This window comes from Diceros bicornis, chromosome 17 (genome assembly GCF_020826845.1).
Source record: "Diceros bicornis minor isolate mBicDic1 chromosome 17, mDicBic1.mat.cur, whole genome shotgun sequence".
NCBI lineage: Eukaryota > Metazoa > Chordata > Mammalia > Perissodactyla > Rhinocerotidae > Diceros > Diceros bicornis.
The window spans coordinates 52,616,959-52,639,962 of record NC_080756.1 but is presented as its reverse complement, the minus strand read 5'-3'; the positions used below and the strand labels follow the sequence as shown (position 1 = coordinate 52,639,962).

The 23,004-nt window shown below is 36.5% G+C and overlaps 1 protein-coding gene across 7 annotated transcripts in view; it reads left to right on the top strand.

The window, feature by feature from the left end:
- The first annotated feature begins 7,595 nt into the window (after positions 1 to 7,595).
- The window catches only part of CLEC2D (C-type lectin domain family 2 member D), a 36,167-nt gene continuing 20,758 nt past the window's right edge, over positions 7,596 to 23,004 (top strand). The window contains exons 1-2 of one of the 7 annotated variants that reach the window (XR_009222589.1): positions 7,596 to 10,464; positions 20,221 to 20,347. Coding sequence is in view for 4 of the 7 variants with exons in the window: in XM_058558829.1 (XP_058414812.1) it covers positions 20,269 to 20,347 (79 nt within the window). In the remaining 3 variants the exon portion in view is untranslated. Of the gene's footprint in view, positions 10,465 to 16,867; positions 20,348 to 23,004 lie in introns of those variants that run through there. The other 6 variants (XR_009222588.1, XR_009222587.1, XM_058558833.1 and 3 more) reach the window with 6 other exon arrangements.

Below are 23,004 nucleotides of genomic sequence, written 5' to 3'. Positions count from 1 at the left end.
CACCTTTCTATATAGTACCAACAATTAACATGTGGAAACAAAAACACAATAGCATCTATAACCATTCCAAAGAAAGTAAAATACTTACATATAAAATTAAATATATTCAGGATATGAATGTGGAAATTTTAAAATGCTGATAAAAAAATGAAAGAAAACCTAGATAAATGGAGGTACAAACTGTGTTCATAAATTTGAAGACTTAACATAGTGAAAATATTCCCAAAGTGATCTATAGATTTAATGCATTTTCTATCAAAATCTCAGAAAGATTTTTGTAGACATAGACTATAGACAAACTTATTCTAGAATTCAAATGGAAAGGCACAGGCCCTAGACTAGCTAAAACAATCTTGAAAAAGAACAAAGTGGGAGGAATTATTCTATATGATGTTAAGGCTTACTATATTGCTAAAGTAATCAAAATAATGTTGGCAGAATGCTGGACACGTAGATTAATACAACAAAATAGAGAACCCATGAGTAGACCTACATGAATATGACTGAGTTTTCACAAAGGTACAAAAGCAATTCAGTAAATGATACTGGAGCACTTGGACATCCACTGACAAAAAAATGAACCTCAACCTAAACCTTACATCTTAAACAAATATTAAGTCCAAAGGGACCATAGGCTTAAGTCTAAAACATAAAACTAGAAAAAAAACCATAGGAGAAAAATTTTTGGATATAGAGCTAGGCATGAATTCTTAAACCTGACACCAAAAGAAAAAATTGATAATCTGAACCTCATCAAAACCAAAAACTTTTATTCCATGTAATACCCTGTTAAGACAGTGAAAAGACAAGCTAGGGACTAGGAGGAAAATTTGCACACCAGATACCTGAAAAAGGACTAGTATCACTATATAAAGAACTCTCAACACTCAACAATAAAAAAATCAATTAGAAAATGGATGCAGTGACTATTTTTTTATCGCGGTCATAATAGTTTATAACATTGTGAAATTTCAGTTGTTCATTATTATATATTAGTCACCATACAAATGTGCCCCTTCACCCCTTGTGCCAACTCCTAACACCCTTCCACCCTGGTAACCAGTAAACTGTTCTCTTTGTCTGTGTGTTAGTTTGCCTTCCACATATGAATGAAATCATCTGGTGTGGGTCTTTCTCTGTCTGGCTTATTTTGCTTAACATAATATCCTCAAGGTCCATGTATGTTGTTGCGAATGGGATGATTTTTCCTTTTTTTAATGGCTGAGTAGTATTTCATTGTATATCTATATATATCACATCTTCTTTATCCAATCATCAGTTGATGGGCATTTGGGTTACTTCCACTTCTTGGTTATAGTGAATAATGCTGCAATGAACATAGGGATGCATAAGTCTCTTCAAACTGTTGATTTCAAGTTCTTTGGATAAATACTCAGTAGTGGGATAGCTGGGTCATATAGTAGTTCTATTTTAATCTTTTGAGAAATCGCCATACTGTTTTCCATAGTGGCTGCACCAGTTTGCATTCCCACTAGCAGTGTATGAGAGTTCCGTTTTCTCCACATCCTCTCCAACATTTGTTATTTTTTGTCATGGTGATTATAGACATTCTAATAGGTGTAAGGTGATATCTTAGTGTAGAGTTGATTTGCATTTCACTGATGATTAGTGATGTTGAACATCTTTTCATGTGCCTCTTGTCCATCTGTATATCTTCTTTGGGAAAATGTCTGTTCATATCCTCTGCCCATTTTTTGATCCGGTTGTTTGTTATTTTGTTGTTGAGTTGTGTGTGTTCTTTATATATTTTGGAGATTAACCCTTTGTCAGACACATGATTTACAAATATTTTCTCCCAGCTGGTGGGTTGTCTTTTTGTTTTGTTCCTGGTTTCCTTTGTCTTGCAGAAACTCTTTAGTCTGATGAAGTCCCATTTGTTTATTTTTTCTTTTGTTTCCCTTGTCCCACTAGACATCATATTTGAAAAGATCCTTCTAAGACTGATGTCAAAGAGTGTACTGCCTATATTTTCTTCTAGGAATTTTATGGTTATAGGTCTTACCTTCAAGTCTTTGATCCATTTTGAGTTAATTTTTGTGTATGGCAAAAGATAATGGTCTACTTTCATTCTTTTGCATGTGGCTGTCCAGTTTTCCCAGCACCACTTATTGAAGAGACTTTCCTTTCTCCATTGTATGTCCTTAGCTCTTTTGTCAAAGATTAGCTGTCCGTAGATGTGTAGTTTTATTTCTGGGCTTTCAATTCTGTCCCATTGATCTGTGTGTCTGTTTTTGTACCAGTACCATGCTGTTTTGATTACTATAGCTTTGTGGTATATTTTGAAGACAGGGATTGTGATTTCTCCAGCTATGTTCTTTTTTCTCATATTACTTTAGCTATTTGGGGTCTTTTGTTGTCCCATCTGAATTTTAGGATTCTTTGTTCTATTTCTGTGAAGAACATCATTGGGATTCTGATTGGGATTGCATTGAATCTGTGGATTGCTTTAGGTAGTATGGACATTTTAACTATTTATTCTTCTAATACAAGTGCATGGAATATTTTTCCGTTTCATGTCGTTGATTTCTTTCAATAATGTCCTATAGTTTTCATTGTATAGGTCTTTCATCTCCTTGGTTAAATTTATTCCTAGATATTTTATTCTTTTTGCTGCAATTGTAAGTGAGATTGTATTCCTGAATTCTCTTTCTGTTAGTTTGTTATTAGAGTATAGAAATGCAACTGATTTTTGTAACTTGGTTTTGTACCCTGCGACTTTATTGTAGTTGATTATTTCTAATAGTTTTCTGAGGGATTCTTAAGGGTTTTCTATATATAAAATCATATCATCTGCAAACAGCAAGAGTTTCACTTCTTCATTTCCTTATTTGGATTCCTTTTATTTCTTTTTCTTGCCTAATTGCTCTGGCCAAGACCTCCAGTACTATGTTCCATAGGAGTGGCGAGAGTGGGCACCCTTGTCTTGTTCCTGTTCTCAGAGGGATGGCTTTCAGTTTCTCCCTGTTGACTATGATGTTGGCTGTGGGTTTGTCATAAATGACCTTTATTATGTTGAGGTACTTTCCTTCTCTACCCATTTTATTGAGAGTTTTTATCATAAATGGATGTTGGATCTTGTCAAATGCTTTCTTTGCATCTATTGAGATGATCATGTGATTTTTATTCCTCATTTTGTTAATGTGGTATATCACATTGATTGATTTGTGAATGTTGAACCATCCCTGTGTCCCTGGTGTACATCCCACTTGATCATGGTGTATGATCTTTTTAATATATTGCTGTATTTGGTTTGCCAACATTTTGTTGAGGATTTTTGCATTGATATTCATCAGAGATATTGGCCTATAATTTTCCTTCTTTTTGTTGCCCTTGTCTAGCTTTGGTATCAAAGTGATGTTGGCCTCGTAGAATGTGTTAGGAAGTGTTCCATTTTCTTCAATTTTTTGGAATAGTTTGAGGAGGATAGGTGCTAAATCCTCTTTGAATATTTGGTGGAATTCTTCAGAGAAGACATCTGGTCCTAAATTTTTATTTTTCGGGAGGTTTTTGATTACTGTTTCAATCTCTTCATTTGTGATTGGTCTGTTCAGATTCTCTATTTCTTCTTGATTCAGTTTTGGGAGGTTGTATGAGTCTAAGAATCCATTTCTTCTAAATTGTCCAATTTGTTGGCATATAGTTTTTCATAGTATTCTCTTATAATCCTTTGTATTTCTGTGATATTTGTTGTAATTTCTCCTCCTTCATTTCTAATTTTATTTATATGAGCATTCTGTCTTTTTTTCTTAGTGAGTCTGGCTAAGGTTTTGTCAATTTTGTTTATCTTCTCAAAGAACCAGCTCTTTGTTTCATTGATCCTTTCTACTGTTTTTTTTTTCTTTCAATTTTATTTTTTTCTGCTCCGGTTTTTATTATTTCCCCCCTTCTGCTGACTTTGGGCTTTCTTTGTTCTTCTCTTTCTAGTTCTGTTAGGTGTAGTTTAAGATTACTTATTTGAAATTTTTCTTTTCTGTTAAGGTGGATCTGTATTGCTATGAATTCCCCCCTTAGGACTGCTTTTGCTGCATCCCATATGAGTTGTTATGGTGTATTTTCATTTTCATTTGTCTCTAGGTATTTCTTGATTTCTCCTTTGATTTCTTCAATGATCCATTGGTTGTTTGGTAGCATGTTGTTTAGTCTTCACATATTTGTGACTTTCTCAGATTTTTTCTCATAGTTGATTTCTGGTTTCATAGCATTGTGTTAGGAAAAGATGCTGATATGATTTTAATCTTCTTAAATTTTAATCTTAAATCTTAAAATAAATAGCCTTAATAGGCTAGCCTTGTTTCCCTACATATGGTGTGTCCTTGAGAATGTTCCATGTGAACTTGAGAAGAATGGGTATTCTGCTGTTTTTGGATGGAGTGTTCTATATATATCTCTTAAGTCTGTCTGGTCTAGTTTTTCATTGAAATCTAGTATTTCCTTGAAATCCACTAATCCACTTTCTATCTGGATGATCTATCCATTGATGTAAGTGGGGTGTTAAGTTCCCCTCCTATTACTGTGCTGTTGTTAATATCTCCTTTTAGGTTTGTTAATGGTTGCTTTATGTACTTTGATGCTCCTGTGTTGGGTGCACATATGTTTATAAGTGTTCTGTCTTCTTGGTGGAGTGTCCCTTTTATCGTTATATACTGCCCCTTTTTGTGTCTCATTACCTGTTTTATCTTGAAGTCTACTTTGTCTGATATAAGTATGGCAACACCTGCTTTCTTTTGTTTGCCATTAGCTTGGAGATTGTCTTCCCTCCCTTCACTCTGAGCCTGTATTTGTCTTTAGAGCTGAGATATGTTTCCTTGAGGCAGCATATTGTTGGGTCTTGTTTTTTAATCCATTCTGCCACTCTGTGTCTTTTGATTAGAGAATTCAATCCATTTGCATTTAGAGTGATTATTGATATACGAAGGGTTAATGCTATCATTTTATCACTTGTTTTCCGATTCTTCTGCATTTCCCTTGTTTCTCATCCTGTGTATTTCAGACTACCAATTCAGTTTGGTAGTTCTCTATGATAGTTTTCTTAGTTTTCTATTTATTTATCATTTGTGTCTCTGTTCAGATTATTTGTTTAATAGTTACCATGAGGTTTGTATAAAAAATCTCGTAGAGGAGGGCTGGCCCCATGGTGGAGCAGTTGGGTGTGCGTGCTCTGCTGCTGGTTGCCTGGGTTTAGATCTCGGGCACTCTTTGATGCACCGCTTGTCGGGCCATGCTGTGGAGGCGTCCCATATAAAGTGGAGGAAGATGCGCACAGATCTTAGCCCAGGACCAGTCTTCCTCAGCAAAAAGAGGAGGATTGGCATGGATGTTAGCTCAGGGCTGATCTTCCTCACAAAATAAATAAACTAATAAATTAATAAATTAATAAATAATAAAAAATCTCATAGATGAGATAGTCTATTTTCTGATAGCCTCTTATTTCCTTAGGTTAAGCTGATTCCATCCCTTTCCCCTTCACCTTCTAAGTTATTATTGCCACAACTTATTCCATCTTATGTTGTGAGTTTGTGGTTAAAATGATGAGATTCTATTTACTTTTGATGTTTTTCTTCCCTTTATCTTTAATGTTATAATTAAGTGTTTGCTAACCTGTTCTGATATAGAGCTGCAATTTTCTGATTTTGTCTACCTATTTATCTCCTTGCTCAAGTCTTTGTAACCCCCTTTTTTTTCAGGTGTGAGGGCCTTTTAGAGAATTTCTTGTATGACAATGGACTTTTGTTTATATGGGAAAGTTTTTCTTTCTCAATTGTATCTGAAGGATATTTTCACTGGATAGAGTATTCTTGGCTGAAAGCTTTTGTCTTTCAGAATTTTAAATATATCATTCCACTCTCTCCTAGCCTGAAAGGTTTCTGCTGAGAAATCCTCTGAAAGCCTGATAGGGGTTCCTTTGTAAGTTATTTTCTTCTGCTTTACTGCCCTTAATATTTTTCTTTATCATTGACTTTTGGCGGCCTTACTATTATATGCCTTGGAGAAGGTCTTTTTACATTGATATAATTAGGAGTTCTAATTGCTTCCTTCACTTGTATTTCCAGCTCCTTCCCCAGGTTTGGGAAGCTCTCAACTATTATATCTTTGAACAAGATTTCTGCTCCATTCTCCTTCTCTTCTCCCTTTGGAATAGCTATAATCCTTGTGTTGCATTTCCTAATTGAGTCAGATATTTCTCAGAGAATTTCTTCATTTCTTCTTAGTCTTAATTCTCTCTCCTCCTCCATATGGAGCATTTCTATATTTCTGTACTCTAGACTGCTGATTCTCTCCTCCATAATATCAGCTCTGTTATCCAGGGAGTCCAGATTTTTCTTTATCTCATCCATTGTGTTTTTCATCTCCTACATCAATTCTAAGGGGAGATTCTAAGGGAAGAGCTCACTCTGCCTTGATGCTCACGTCACTTTCCTGCAGTGAGTATTTTAAGAAAGATTTTATTTTTTTAGAGAAGTTTTGGGTTTACTACAAAATTCAGAGGAAAGTACAGAGATTTCCCTCTCAATTTTGTTGTAAACTCAAAACTTCTCTAAAAAAATAAAATGAACCTACATTGACACATTGTAATCACCCAAAGTCTATAGTTACCTTAGGTTCATTCTTGTATTGTATATTCTATGGTTTTGCACAGAAGTATAATGACATATATGCATAATTATAAAGTCATACAGAATATTTCCACTGCCCTAAGAATCCTCTTTGCTCTGCTAATTTATCTCCTCCATCCCCTCACCCGTATAACTTCTGATCTTGTTATTGCCTCCATAGTTTTGCCTTTTCCAAAATGTCATATAGTTGGAATCATACAGCCTATTCAGATTGACTTCTTTCACTTGGTAATATGTATTTAAGGTTCCTGCATGTCTTTTCATGGCTTGATAGCTCATATCATTTTTTTTTTTTTTGGCTTTCATAACCTCAACCCTTTGACCTCTTTATTTATTTTTCCAGCTAGTCCCACCTCTTTTTTTTTTTTTATTGTGGTAACATTGGTTTAGAACATTGTATAAATTTCAGGTGTACATGATTATGCTTCTATTTCTGCATAGATTACATCATGTTCACCACCCAAATGCTAATTACAATCCGTCACCACACACATGTGCCTAATCATCCCTTTCGCCCTCCTCCCTCCCTTCTTCACCTCTGGTAACCACCAATCCAATCTCTGTCTCTATGTGTTTGTTTGTTGGTGTTTTTATCTTCTACTTTTGAGTGAGATCATATAGTATTTGACTTTGTCCCTCTGACTTAGCTTAGCATAATACCCTCAAGGTCCATCCATGTTGTCACAAATGGCTGGATTTCATCGTTTCCTATGGCTGAGTTGTATTCCATTGTGTATATATACCACATCTTCTTTATCCGTTCATCCCTTGGTGGGCACTTAGGTTGCTTCCAAGTCTTGGCTATTGTGAATAATGCTGCAGTGAACACAGGGGTGCATGTATCTTTACGCATTGGTGTTTTCATGTTCTTTGGATAAATACCCAGCAGTGGAATAGCTGGATCATATGGTAGTTCTATTCTTAATTTTTTGAGGAATCTCCATATTGTTTTCCATAGTGGCTGCACCAGTTTGCAGTCCCACCAGCAGTGTATGAGAGTTCCCTTCTCTCCACATCCTCTGCAACACTTGTTGTTTGCTGTCTTGTTAATTATAGCCATTCTGAAGGGTGTGAGGTGATATCTCACTGTAGTTTTGATTTGCATTTCCCTGACAGTTAATGATGTTGAACATCTTTTCATGTGCCTATTTGCCATCTGTATATCTTCTTTAGAGAAATGTCTGTTCAGGTCTTTTGTCCATTTTTTAATAGGGTTGTTAGTTTTTTTGTTGTTGAGATGTATGAGTTCTTTATATATTTTTGAGATTAAGCCCTTATCAGATGTATGGTTTGCAAATATCTTCTCCCAACTGTTAGGTTGTCTTTTTGTTTTGTTGATGGTTTCCTTTGCTGTGCAGAAGGTTTTTAGTTTGATGTAGTCCCATTTGTTTATTTTTGCTATTGTTTCTCTTGCCCTGTCAGACACAGTGCTTGAAAATGTCTTGCTATGACCAATGTTGAAGAGCATACTCCTTATGTTTTCTTCTAGAATTTTCATGGTTTCAGGTCTTACATTCAAGTCTTTAATCCATTTTGAGTTAATTTTTGTGTATGGTGTAAGATAATGGTCTACTTTCATTTTTTTGCATGTGGCTGTCCAGTTTTCCCAACACCATTTGTTGAAGAGTCTTTCCTTTCTCCATTGTATGTTCTTGGCTCCTTTGTCGAAAATTCATTTCCTTTAAGCTTTGAATAATATTTCTTTTTCTGAATGTTCCACAGTTTACTTATCCATTCATCCACTGAAGGACATATTGATTGCTTCCAAATTTTGGCACTCATGTATAAAGCTGCTAAAAACATCTTTGTGAGGTTTTTATGTGGGTGTAAGTTTCCAAACCCTTTGGGTCAATACCAAGGAGTGCAACTGCTGAATCATGTGGTACAAGTATATTCAATTTTGTAGGAAATCACCAAACTCTTTCCAAAATGATGATATCATTTTGCAATCACACCAGCAATGTGTGAGAGTTCCTGTTGCTCCATATCATTGCAAGTATTTGGTGGTGTTAGTGTTCCGGATTCTGGCCATTCTAACAGGTGTCTAGTGGTATCCCATTGCTGTTCTAATTTGTACTTCCCTGATGACATATGATGTGGAATATCTTTTCATGTGCTTATTTGCCATCTGTATATCTTCTTTGGTGAAGTGTCTGTTAAGGTCTTTGGCTCATTCTTTAATTGGGTTGTTTATTTTCCTGTTGTTGAGTTTTAGGAGTTCTTTTTATATTTTGGATGACAGTCTTTTATTAGATGTGTCTTTTGCAAATATTTTCTCCCAGTTTGTGACTTGTCTTCTAATTCTCTCGATATTTCTTTTCACAAAGCAGAAGTCTTTAATTTTAATGAAGTCCAGCTTATCCATTATTTCTTTCAGGTATCATGTCTTTGATGTATCTAAAAGACATCGCCATACCCCAGGTCATCTAGGTTTTTTCCTATGTTATCTTCTAGAAGTTTTACAGTTTTGCACTTTACCTTTAGGTTTATGATCCATTTGAGTTAATTTTTGTGAAGGGTATAGGTCAGTGTCTAGATTCTTTCTTTTTTTTTTTTTTTGCATGTGGATTTTTTTTGTTCCAGAACCATTTGTTGAAGAGACTGTCTTTGCTTCATTGTATTGCCTTTGCTCCTTTGTCAAAGATCGGTTGGCTATATTTATGGTGGTCTATTTCTGGGCTCTCTATTCTGTTCTATTGATCTATTTGTCTGTTCTTTCACCAATACCATACTGTCTTGATTACTGTGGCCATACAGTAAGTCTTGAAGTCAGGTAGGGTCAGTCTTCCAATTTTCTTCTTCTTTAATATTGTATCAACTATTCTGGGTCCTTTGCCTCCCCATATAAACTTTAGAATTTAGTTTGTCAACATCCAGGTTTTGATCAGGATTATATTGAATCTATAAATCAAGTTGGGAAGAACTGACATCTTGACAATATTGAGTCTTCTCATCCACGAACATAGAATATCTCTCCATTTATTTAGTTCTTTGATTTTTTGTTCATCAGAGTTTTGTACTTTTTCACATATAGGATTTGTACATATTTTGTTAGATTTATACCTAAGTATTTAATTTTTTAGGGTACTAATATAAATAGTATTTTGTTTTAGATTTCACATTCTGCTTGTTCATTGTTGGTGTATGGGAAAGCAATTTACTTTAATATAGCCTCCTTCAACTCCCAGACATAGGGCTAATATCATGTGGCTCAAAGTCCCAACCCTTTACTCACCTGGTTATTTTTTCTTCTGTGGCTAGCCTCACTTTAGCATAAACTGTATAACCAGGATGCTTCTATTACTTCGGATCTTCCAAAGGTTTAGAGGTTATTTCCCAGGAGGTGGGGCAAAGGCTAGACATCTTTTTGGGTAGTTAATTCTTCACTACATAATGGACAAAAGACATGAGCAGATGTGAACAGAAGAGAAAATACAGACGACAAGCCCAAGGAAAGAGTTCAACATCATTAGCCATAGAGAAATGCAAATTAAAACCACAATGATATATAACTATATACCTGCCAGAATTACTGAAAAAGAGCGGCAACACTAAATTCTTTTTTTTTTTTTTAAAGATTTTACTTATTTATTTATTTTCCCCAAAGCCCCAGTAGATAGTTGTATGTCACAGTTGCACATCCTTCTAGTTGCTGTATGTGGGACGCAGCCTCAGCATGGCGGGAGAAGCGATGCGTCGGTGCGCGCCCGGGATCCTAACCCTGGCTACCAGCAGCAGAGCGCGCGCACTTAACCACTAAGCCACGGGGCCGGCCCTTGCAACACTAAATTCTGATGAGGATGCAGAGAAACTGGATCGTACATTGCTGGTGAGAATATAAAATGTTATAGACGTTCTGAAAAACAGATTGACAGTTTCATTTTTTTTATTGTAGTAATAACACTTAACAGATCTCCCCTTTTTACAGATTTTTAAGTGTACAATATAGTATGGTTATCTATAGGCACAATGTTGTACAGCATATCTCTAAAACTTATTTATCTTCCGTAACTGAAATTTTATACATGTTAATTAGCAACTCTCCATTCTTCCCTCCTCCCAACTTCTGGAAATCAACATCCTGATCTTTTCTTCTATCAGTTCAATTATTTTAGATACCTCATATAAGTGGAATCATGCGGTATTAGTCCTTCTGTGACTGGGTTATTTCATTTAGCATAATGTCCTCAAGATGCATCCATATTGTTGCATATTGCAGGATTTCCTTCTTTTCTAAGGCTGAATAATATTCCATTGTATGTATGTACAACATTTTAAACCGTTATGCTCATCCAAACCTCCATCTTTGTTCTTAGTGACCCCCAGGAGTTTAGAGTACTCCAGGTCCCATCAAGATTAGCATGTGCTGGGCCTTGTTAGCTCTCTGACATAGGCAAGTTAGAAGCCAGGCCCTTGCGTAGCAGCCAGAATATTTGTGGTTTGAGTGTGGTCCAACTCTTTCTAATGAGAAGCTGGGAGTGGCCTTTATTGCCTTCTCACTCTGCACTGAGCTGAGGGAGGAGCTATGAGAAGTGCACTCAGGCTCATTTAAAACTTCCCTTTTGTTCTCTGTAGTCCCCAGGGGATTAGTCTATGCCCAGCCTTGTCAGCTCTTTAAGACATACAATTTAGAAGATAGTTCCTCAGGTAGCAACTGGAAAAGTTGGGATACTAGATATGCTGTCCAAACTCTTTACTCCTCAGGGATACTCTGGGAGCTGGGCATCCTTCCTGATTATATGGCACGTATGGGGGATGGGGAGTATGACGAAAGAGTGTTGTCAGCTTTTTCTACCAGTTTCCATCTAGGCAATTTCACACTCACCCAGGATGCAGGAGCTGCTCAGCCAGTTTCTAGATTTCTCATAAAGGGAATTAATCTATATGTTACTGTTGAATTGGTATATCTGTGGTGGGGAAGAGTCCAGAGCCTCCTATTCTGCCATTTTGTTGTGACTCTGAGAGTTTCTTTTAAAACTAAACATGCAGCTTTATTTGTAGTACCCCAAACCTGTAAAAAACCAGATATCCTGCAATGGGTTAATGATTATACAAACACTGTTACAACCATACAGTAGAATACTACTCAGCAACAGAAAAGGAATGGACTATTGATACATGCAATAACTTGGTTGAATCTCAAGGGAATTATGTTAAATCAAAAAAGCCAATCACAAAAGGTTATATAATATATGATTTCATTTATATAATATTCTTGAAATGACAACATTATAGAGATAGACAGAAGGTTCTGGGGGTGGATGAGGGGAGAGAAAAGGAGAGTATGGCTGTAAAGGAGCTACAGGACAGATCCATGTGGTGATAGAATGGTTCTGTATCATGACTGTGTCAATGTCATCATCTTGGTTGTGATATCATAGTGTACTTTTTAAGATGTTGCCGCTGGGGAAAACTGGGTACAGGGGACATGGGGTCTTTCTGTAATATTTCTTACAACTGCATGTGAATCTATAATGATCTGAAAAATTTAATTAAAAAATAAAAGCTATACTAGATGAAGCAAAAACTAATTCATCCCTTTCATGCACACAGAGTCAGAACCCACTACATAAATTTAAGGGTCAAGTGCAACATAAAAATGTGGACAGCCTTGTTTAAAAATTATTAATAATTTCAATACACTGATGGTAGGTTATTAAACCAAGTGTGGGGCCCTCTTGAGCATGCAAAACCGTGCTACTGGACAGACTGCATGTCCATATGCTGGTCCTGCACGTAGAATCATTTTTTGCCCAGTCACCACTCACTAGTCACTGCTCATGCTCAGCGCTTTTGCTTCTTGAAGCGGGTACTTTTCTCTGCTGGGCTACTTAATAGTAGTTGCTTTGCTTAGCGGGCTTCACTCATTTCTCTTAGATCCTTTTCATGATGCACTAGGATGAAACATACCATTTCTCTTACTCTTGAAGAAACATTGATATTCAGAATATTTAAACCCAGGCACTGGCCAATCAGAACAGTGTCTGGCCAGTGTTGTACCTTCGGGGGAACCAGTTTTATCTGAGCTCCAGAGCGAAAGGTTGCGGGTATTCTCCAAATCAAAGCTTCGTCAGGAAGGTTTTAGAGACTAAAGTTCATGATATGTCCTTAAACAGGTGTGAATTATTAGTAACTGAATAATAACTATGTTAACAGCTGAAGTTTGGACACCTTTACCTAAATCATAGATTTAATTCTTCAGAACAAGGCTGTCACCATATAGATCTAAAGAATGAGAGAACTTAATTAATATGCTATAATAATTTGTATAATAAATTATCACAAATTAGCAGTTTAAAAACAACAGAAATTATTATCTTACAGTTCTGGAGGTCAGAGGTTGAAAACAGATCTGATTGAGCAAAAATTAAGATGTTGGTAGAGCTGAGCTCCTTTTGTGCTCTAGGGGAGAATCTGTTTCCTTGCCTTTTACAGCTGCTATAGGCCACTTGTATTGCTTGGCTTGTGGCCTCTTGCTGCACCTTCAAAGTGAGCAGCATAACATCTTCAAATCTCTCTCAGACTGTGATACTGCTGCCTTCCTCTAATAAGGACTCGTGATTAAATTGGGCCCACCCAGAAAATCCAGGATAAATCTAGGATAATCTCCTATCTCAAGATTCTTAACTTAACCATATCTTCAAAGACTTTTTTTTCATGAAAGGTAACATATCCACAGGTATTAGGGATTAAGACACGGCATCTTTGGAGGCCATTATTCTGCCTACCACGTATGTGTAAAGTCAAACTACCAGGCTACAAGAAGCATATTTGGGTTGGGCTTTTTTTGCTCCAAAGGCCATGTTCCTTCACATTATAGTATACTGCCTTTTTTATTCCTTTCTCACGGAATACATCTACTATCCATTCTGCTGTCAAAGGCAGAAAGGCCCAACGGAAGTGGGGCAGAGGTCAGTTAGGAGTAAATAATTTTCATGACTTTTTGCTGTTTCCTGTAACTTTGAGCTGTTCCAGTAAAAAAAAAATCCAAGAGCATAACTTTTGTATTAGTTACTTAAGATAGTCACTTCTATTGAGTAGTAACGGGTACCCTGAAGGAGTTTTTTCCTTTCCTTTCACATCCAGTCAATTAGTCACTCATTTCTGTCTCTTAAATATAGACCCAATTTTAACAATCTCTTTTTGGAAAAGAAAAAAAATCCTTTTGTTGAGTGAAATTAAAAGAACACTCTCTCTGTGTACTCACTCCCCTCACACTGCAACACCCCAGGGACCATGTAAACACATTTCACTGCATCTTACATATAGCATCAGCTGCTGACATAGGGTTGCCTAAGAAAGCAAACAGGATGACATGGCTTAGAAGTTATGAAATTCACATAGTTTAATATAAAGCCCTGTGTTAATTGGAAAGTTATTCTCTCACACTTCTCCTTTCACAGTTTGTGCTCAAGTCCTCTTAAATTTCAGGTTGTTTCCCAACTATACCATATATTCTCTTCTCTTTGGGCGTCAATAAATGCAGTTTTCTTCAACTGGAACCCTTCTCCCTCCATCTCAAATGCCTCACTTTTCTAGTTAACTCCTACTCAATTTTTCAGTTCATAAATTCAGTTAATACTTCCTTGAGAAAACTTTCCCTGAGATATGTATCCTCATTAAGTGCTTTCATAAAACTTATTTTACTGCCTTTTGCAACTTGTTACAATGAATCATGTATACCATTGGCTTTGTGGGTTCCTATTAAGTTCGTCAAAGGAAAGTACTATATCTTGCTCATTATTGTATACTCAGAGCACATCTGGCACCGTGGTTGAAGGTAGGAGGCTTTGAAAATACATGGCAAACGGCAAATGAGTATCCACGTCATTATGTCTCCAGGCACTTGTTTTTAAGTTTCCTTTTCTCGGAACCAGGAGCAGTTATAAGATTGTAGAAACTGAAAGAGTTGATATAAATAGACCATGTGACTAACCAACCACAAATGCCAAATGTGTCAACACTTGTTTTTACTGATTACTCAGAGCCTTAAGATTTCAAATTATTTTTCAAATAAGTCATTTAGTTGTAGACTTTATCACTAACTGTGTGAACTTGGGGAAATTACTCACTCCCTCACCCAAAGAGTTCATCTTAAAACAAAAGTAATAATATCAGCCTCATTATCTCGTTGTACCAATTAAATGAGTGCATATTTAAATCTTCTATCATAGTAAGTGATAATAAACTGTAGTTTTATGTTATCGTGCCACGATAATAATAGTAAAAGTAATCTTATTAGTTCTGCCACCTGTGTTGGAATTCCAAGATGATGGGAAATTTATCAAGGTTTATTTCTTGTCCTCTTTAAACTGACAACAAAATCATAAAAGAATGTCAAGAGGATAAATCTGAAAGTTCATATCCACTGCTGTCTATGATAATACAAGTTGAGAGATACCAAGCTCATCTGAGAACAGCTAGAAGAGCCAGATTTTTTCTTTTTTTAACCTCTTTTAACACATTGGAGAGCTTTGAAGGTAATGGGAGGAGCAGCAAATATTCTAGAAGGGGGACCACAGAGAAGTGAGTCAACATTTTAGAAGCCACTATTCTCCAAGAGGCATCTCAGCAATTGGTCACATGCTAAGAACCCGGGCAGAGGCCATGGCTAACCGGCCCTCTCCTAGGAGAGATACAGATCTGTGCCAATGCACTTGAAGGGTCAAAATCCCAAACAGAAGGGAGGGCCAAAGAAGTGAGATCAATGCTTTTCCCTCAAGCCATTTGCCAAATTATTGAAACTTCACAGGGAAAGAGACTAAGAAGAAAACTGAAAAGCAGAGTGGAGTTTGGACAGTCATGTGCTGTTGAAAGAAAAATTCAGATTCGGGCTCTGACAAGGAGAAGGAGCTTTAGTAAAAATCCGGGCTCTCAGATGGAATTAGTAGAGGGCTTCACCTTAGGTGCTAGGACAAACAAGCATTACATTGACGACATTTAAGCAAAAATTCCCTTATTGTACCAAGAGGTAAAACAAATAAACAGACAAATATAAATAAATAAGCAACAGACACACAGACGACCCAGGTATTAGAATTATCAAACTCAAACTTCAGAATCACTGCAATTAACGTGTTCTGGAGAATAGTTGACAAAAATGAAGGGTTTCACCAGTGAAGTAGAATCTCTAAATAAAAATCAAATGGAAACTTTATAATTGAAAAATGCAATAGGAATTGATGATGAAATAGATAGGTTTAAAATCAGATTGATCTCAGCAGAAGAAAGGATTAGTGAAATGGAAGATAGTTCAGCAAAAAATCCAGACTGAAGTACAGACAGTCAATACAGAAAATACCATACAAGATATAAGGACAATGATAGAAAGATCTAATGCAAGTGCCGTTGGGCGCTGAGAAGTGGAAAAACAGGAGAAAGGAAGAAAGTAATACTTTAAGAGATAATGGCCAAGAAATTTTCAAGTGAGACTAAAGACATCAAGCTACAAGTTCAAGAAGCCCAGCAAATTTTAATCAAGATAGATTTTAAAAATTACACCTAGGAAAATCATAGTAAAACTGCTGCAAACGAAGGCAAAGTTGAAAAGATAAAGCAGTAAAAAGAAGGAGGAATAGTAAGAATGACCTGTGCCTTTATAATGGAAATAATGGGAGCCAGAAGACCAGGAAATGACATTTTTTAAAGTGGTGAAAGAAATCAACAGAAAACCTAGATTTTTAAAACCGATGAAGATATGTTTCAGAGATCCAGTCAGCACAAAGACATTTCAAGATTTATCACCATCCGTCTGGCTGCATGCCCAGTTGGGTAAGCAGTGTGGGGTGAGCAGTTGCAGAAAGACGGAGGAAAAGACCCAGAGATGGCAAACAAGACATCTAGGTTTATTGGGAGTTATAGGGAATGTCCAGTGGTGGCTGGCTGCATGGAAGTGTGCACCACAACCGCCGGTGGGGAGAGGGTCGTTTATATAGGCAGGAGCACAACGGCTATATGCTTGTCAAGAGGCTCTGTCCCTGGTACAGCCAGCATTCCTGAGAACAATAGCTCCTGTGGAGGGGCTTTGTGTTCCTTTAAGACGCAGTGTTCTTTGAGTGAGATAAGATAAGATCCTGGCTGGCCAGGCTCTGGATCGTTACAAATCCCAGCAACTGGGCGTCCTGCCAGAAGGTTGGCGTCCTGCCCAGAAGGTTGGCGTCCTGCCCAGAAGAGAGTCAGAAGTACACATGGTTCTTAAAGGTTACACAGGCTAGTGCCCCTACACCACCGAGCCTACACTGAAAGAAATATTAAAAGGAGTTCCTCAAGCAGAAGGAAAACGATTCCAGATGGAAACATGGAAATGCAGAAAAGAAATGAAGAGCCATGGAAAGGGTAATATAAATGAATGTTGATTCTACAAAACAATAATAAAAATACCTTGAGAAGTGTAAAAATGAAACTAGAATCAAATTCATAACATCAATAAAAAATTGGGAAAGAAGTAATTTGTGTTAAAGCACTCTAGGGTCCTAGTATTTCTTGGGAGTGGTAAAGTGCTAAGATATATTAGAGAACATGAAGTCAAGGATACTATTTTAATCTTAGAATAATCACTAAAGCAATAGTAAAATAATGGTGAGCTGGTTGACATAGAGAACATGCTAACCAATAATGAGAATACACATTTTTTTCTAGGGGATTTGAAATGCCTAGTAAAATTGATTACATTCTAGGCTATAAAGCAAGTTTTAATATATTTTAAGGGATTGAAATAATTCAAAGTATTTTTACCAACCGCAGTGGACTTAAGATAGATATCAGCAATGAAAAGATAATTTAATAATTCAAATATTTGAGAGTTAAACAATACACTTCTAGATAACCCCTTGCCCCAAAATAGAAATTAAAAATATTTTAAGTGGATAAAATAAAAACAAGATACAGTTGAACCTCATTATTCATAATTGTATTGAAAATTCACCTATTGGCTAAAATTTATTTGTAACTCCAGAATCAATACTTGGGATGCTTTTGTAGTCATGTGAGGATGCATGCAGAGCAGTGAAACATTTGTCTCTCAACAAGCACTTTCCCAGTTGAGGTTGAACACGATAATGCTCCCCTTCTCAGTTCAGCCCTCATTCTGTAAATAGTTGTCCTTTTTGCCATCAAGTTAGTGCCATATTTTTTTTTCTTTTTCATTTTTGTGCTTTTTGTTGGTGATTTCACTATTTACAATGGTCCACAAGCATGGGGCTGAAGTGCTGTCTAGTGTTCCTAAATGAAAGACAACTATGATATGCCTTATGGAGGAAATATGTGTGTTACAGAAGCTTTGTTCAGGTGTGAGTGAGTTCTAGTGCTGTTGGCCGTGAGTTCAATGTTAATGAATTAACAATATATGTTAAATAAGGTGTCCTTAAACAGAAACACACATAAAGCAAGGTCATGTATCGATTGGTTGATAAAGACTCTGTGACTAGAGGATCATGGGAACCTAACCCTGTATTTCTTCTAGGAGTAATGGCTCAATATTCATTAATTCAGTGTTCTTGGAAATTTTATAGAACATATCTACCACAAATAATGACAATCAACCTATATCAAAACTTGCAGGATTTAATTAATATTGTGCCTATAAAGAACTTTATAACCTTAAATGCACATATTGGTAAAGGAGAAAGGATGAAAATCAATGAGCAAACTGTCTATCTCAAAAAGTGAGATAAAAAAGAGCAAACCGAGGGGCCGTCCTGATGGCATAGCCGTTAAGTTCACGTGCTCCGCTTTGGCGGCCCAGGGTTCACAGGTTCGGATCCCGGCATGGACCATTGCACTGCTGTCAAGCCATGCTGTGGCGATGTCCCATGTAAAGTGGAGGAAGATGGGCAAGGATGTTAACCCAGGGCCAATCTTCCTCAGCAAAAAGAGGAGGATTGGCAACAGAGGTTAGCTCAGGGATAATCTTCCTCACACATGCACAAAAAATAAAAATAAATAAATAAAACAGCAAATTGAACCCCCCAAAAAACAAAGAGGAAAATTTAAAGATCAGAAATTAAGACGATAAAAAAGATATGCAATAGAGAGAATTAACCAAAGAAAAAACTGGTTCTTTGAAAAAATAAATGAAATGGAAAAATTAATAAATCTACTAAAGCTCAGTATAAGCAAACCCTATCACTCAGCAGTTCCCCTCCCTCAGTATACACTCAACAGAAAGGTGTACATATGTTCACCAAAAAAACTTGCACACAAGTGTTCATAGCTGCTTTTTCCTAATAGCCAGAAAATAGAAGCAACCCAAATGCCCATTAATAGCAGACAAATACCCAGATAAATAATGGATAAGTAAATCTACTCAGCAATAAACATTAACAAACTACTGCTATGCCTAACAACACAGATAACTCACAGACATTGTGTTGAGAGACAGAATCCAGACACAAAAGATAGCATGTTGTATAATTCTATCTATATACAGTCCAAGACTAGCCAAAAATAATTTCTGGGGTCACAAGTTAGGACAGTGATTATACTTGGGGGTAATGAGTGTGACAGGGCACAAGGAGGACATATATGTTTTATATCTTGATCTGGGCACTTGTTATACTGCGTGTCAAATTTTAAAACATTTGTTCACTTATGATTTATGCACATTTCTTTAAGTTATATTTTACTAAAAAGTCTCCTTACAGAAGTTTATAAACAAGAAAGAGATAAATCTGCTAAGATGCTACTGTTAGTGAAGAGTCTCCTGGCTACTAATATTCCAGTGGGAGCACCTTTTTCAGCCAGAGTTTATATAAGAACTACATATTTTTCATGTCCATTTTTTAATAACATCGAGTTTGGGGAGCAGCTTTTGTAACAGCAACTTCTTGAAATATCTCAAAAAGTTCTAGAGTAGCTGGAGTTGTAGCCAAATTAGTAATGGCACTGCAACAAACCTGTAATTTCCAGAGCAGAGGAGAAAGATTTCTCTTGGGTCATTCATGCGGCAAAGGGCCACCAGTGAGTGAGGGAGGATGGAGACAGAGGCAGCTGCTGTGAGGGAGTTGAGTCTGTTGAGTCTGTTCACTCTTATTTTTAGTTTAATCATCACTCTACTACAGAGTCATTTTCTGACTCCTCCACACGAGGTTAGATTTCTCATTCTTGATGTTGTCACAATGACTTTTCTGTATGTGTCTTATAGGTCAATGATAAAACAGACTACTCAAGCATGCTGAGACTTAAGAAGTCTTTAGATAAAGACACTGCTTGTACCTCTTGAAAATGTTTTTTTGAAGGAGAGTGAGCTCTTGGGAATGAATTTTGAGATTAGAGTTGCCGTTCTTTTTATTTGTCTAATAGTCACTTCCTCTGAGAACCATCTCATTCCTCTCAATAAATTCTTATTTTCTTTGCTTAAATTAACAAGCATTTTTTTGTCTTACAACAAAAGTACTATTAGCGAATTAGCTTCAATGTCTACTAAAAAATCCTTACAAACACCAGTCTATTCTTTTAGCTTATGACTCTGTGGCCGTTTGCTTCACAGTGTTTCTCTTTCACTCCTACTCATATGTGGCTTAAAAGTTTGACATTTTTGGTTATTGAGGAAGTCTTAAAGAAAATTTTGCTGGTTTTTCTTTTTCAGATCGTTCTTGGAGTTGAGAATTCTTGTTGACTGTGGTTTCACTTGCTCATGAAAACTGAAGGCAAAATGTATAATACTAACAATGTGGAACAAGATTTCATACCAGGTGAATTTCTGGCAAATCGAGGTAGGAAGCTGGGCTGTATGGAGTGAGTGTGGGACCTGGGTGGTAAGGTATTGGTAGTGATGGGATCCAGTTCCTACACAGGAAAAATGGTAACAGATAAAGAGTTTTCAAGGATGAGAGATGGAGTGCTAGAGGTCATAAATTGGTTTATAGTTTGTGTAAAAATATGCACGTACTTAAATATTTGTCCTAACAAATAAGAAGAGGGAAATATTAGAGAAAGATGTAAGAGAACGGGATCAGGTTAAACTTATGATTGAGAATAAAAATGATTAATTTCACTGAAAAGAGCAATACAAACCATAAAGCATCACACAGATGCAAAGTATTGTCTTTCTTAAATAATACAGGAAATCAAGGAAGCTCATAGGAGAGAAAAAAATAAAAAGTGAGTAAAGGACATTTACAAATAAAAAAAGTAAACAGAAGTCCAAGGAAAAACTTAGTGGAGTGTTCGAATGGAATTATCTTACATTGGATGTAGTGTAAAAAGAAAAAAATATAAACATAAAAATATATATTTAAAATATTTTAATATTTAATTTAAATTTAAATTTATTTTTTAATTAAAATGTTTTAAATATAAAAAGAAAAATCACATATATAATATCTTATGTATTATATATTTATATGAAGCTTGAAATTTAAAAGAAACCTCTTGTATGTGAGAATTAATATGATGATTTAGTAAGTAAAAAAAAGATGATTTTGTACCAGTTGGGGAAAATTAAGGTGTCATAATTTAAGACTGAAAAAAATTTTTTGTCCTTGACAAAAATGGCAATGAATTTAGAAAGAAGGCAACTGAGATGAGGAAAAGATGATTTCTTATTCTTGTTAAATGACTTCCTTTATTTCTTCATTCATTTGGTATTTTGGGTATTTTCATACTAGCTGCTTTAAAATATTTTTCAGATGATTCCAACATCTGTGTCATCTCACCATTGGCTTCTGTAGCTTGTCTTTTCCCATACAAGTTGAAATTTTCATGTTTATTCATATGCTGAATAATTTTGGATTGTATTTTGGACATTTTGAGTAAATATTTTGTTACGACTCTTGACTTTGTTTAAATTTGGGGGGGTATATTGACACTTTTGGTTTTAGAGGCAATCACTCTGACCAGGTTCAGGCCTTCTTCTGTGGGCTCTGGTTCCAAAGTCAGTTTCATGTTCAGAGCCTTTGCAGTGTTCCTCTTTCTCTCATGTGCATCAACCAGTGCTCTAGGATCTGGACCTGGGCAATGTTCTACTCATTAGTTTAGGTCTCAGTATCTTTGGCAGTTTACTTAGGGTCAAATCTAGGCATGCACGGCTTGTGGGGTGGTGGGAGGGTGAGTCAAAGAGTTCACAAATAAGATTCAGTTCCCTTTCCAAAGTTTCTCTTTTTCCACCTTCTGCCTAATACTTAATGGTTCCCAGGGGCTTCTCTTTTCCATTCTCCAACCAGAAGACTCTAGTTACCCTGTTCTCATGTGCACTTCTGCAATTGTGGCTGCATCTGTAAGCCCATGTGACAGGAGAAAAAAGAAAAAAAGCAAGAGATTTGGCCTCACACTCTTAGAACCACAGCTCTGCTGAATGAAGAGGACAGTGCACCTCCCTCAAGGTTTTGGCTATTAGGTGTTGTCATAGTTTCCAGTGCCACTGCCATCATGAAATTGCCTGAGGTTTGAAGTGCACAAGAATGGAGAAGAGAGAGAGAAAAATGTGAGGTATTTTCATACTCTCTCTCTGTGTTAGGAGTTTACTTTCCCGCTCCTTAAACCAGAGCTAGAGTGCTTCTCCTGGAGCTCTCTCTGTTTGTGCCTTGATGGGTGCTCAATTCTAGGTTTCTGGGTACATTAAGTTTAGGGCATTGATATGGGCATGAGGAGAGCTAAATTCAACACTGATTTGATGGTACCTTGAATTCTGGTGTTCTTCATAGAATTGCTGCTACTATATAGTTTCCAGGGTCCTCAAATAGCTGTTCTCTGCATTCTGTCTAGATTTTACAGTGCATTCAGTGGGAGAGACAGGATGTGGCGTGCTAACTCCACTTCCATGGAACCAGGATTACCCATTCATTGGGTATTTATTGAGCACTTTCTTTATCGGCACTGATGATGCTGGAGATACAATGGCAAGCAAAAAGACAAGGTTCTGTCCCTTACAGAACATACAATAAAATGACACAAGGTTTTTATTAATCATCTTTTCTTTTATATCCCAGCCTATTTTGCCTTTGGTCTATGCTTTTTCAACTCAGGCCCTCAGAAATGCTCATAGATGCCTACAATTTATAGTTTAGGCTTAACCTGAGACCTCTGTTCTGTCCTGTACTATAAGGTATATCAATTTAGCACCAGGGCCTAACAGAGAAAACTATCTTCTAAAGGACTTTATATTTCTGGTCTAGCATGTAAGGCGTTTGGAAGTCATTGCTCTCATCTATAAAACAAGAAAAAAACTGGAAAACTGAAAATCCACATCTTTTCTTAGATCCATCAGAGAACTGTGGTTACATGGAAAACCACTACTCCAAAATTGAAGAGAGATACAGAGACCCACAACTTATCAGAGCAGGGAAAAAGAGGGACATTACATAATAATAAAAAGATTAATTCTCCAAGAAGACATAATGATTATAAATGTATATGTGCCTAACAACAGAGT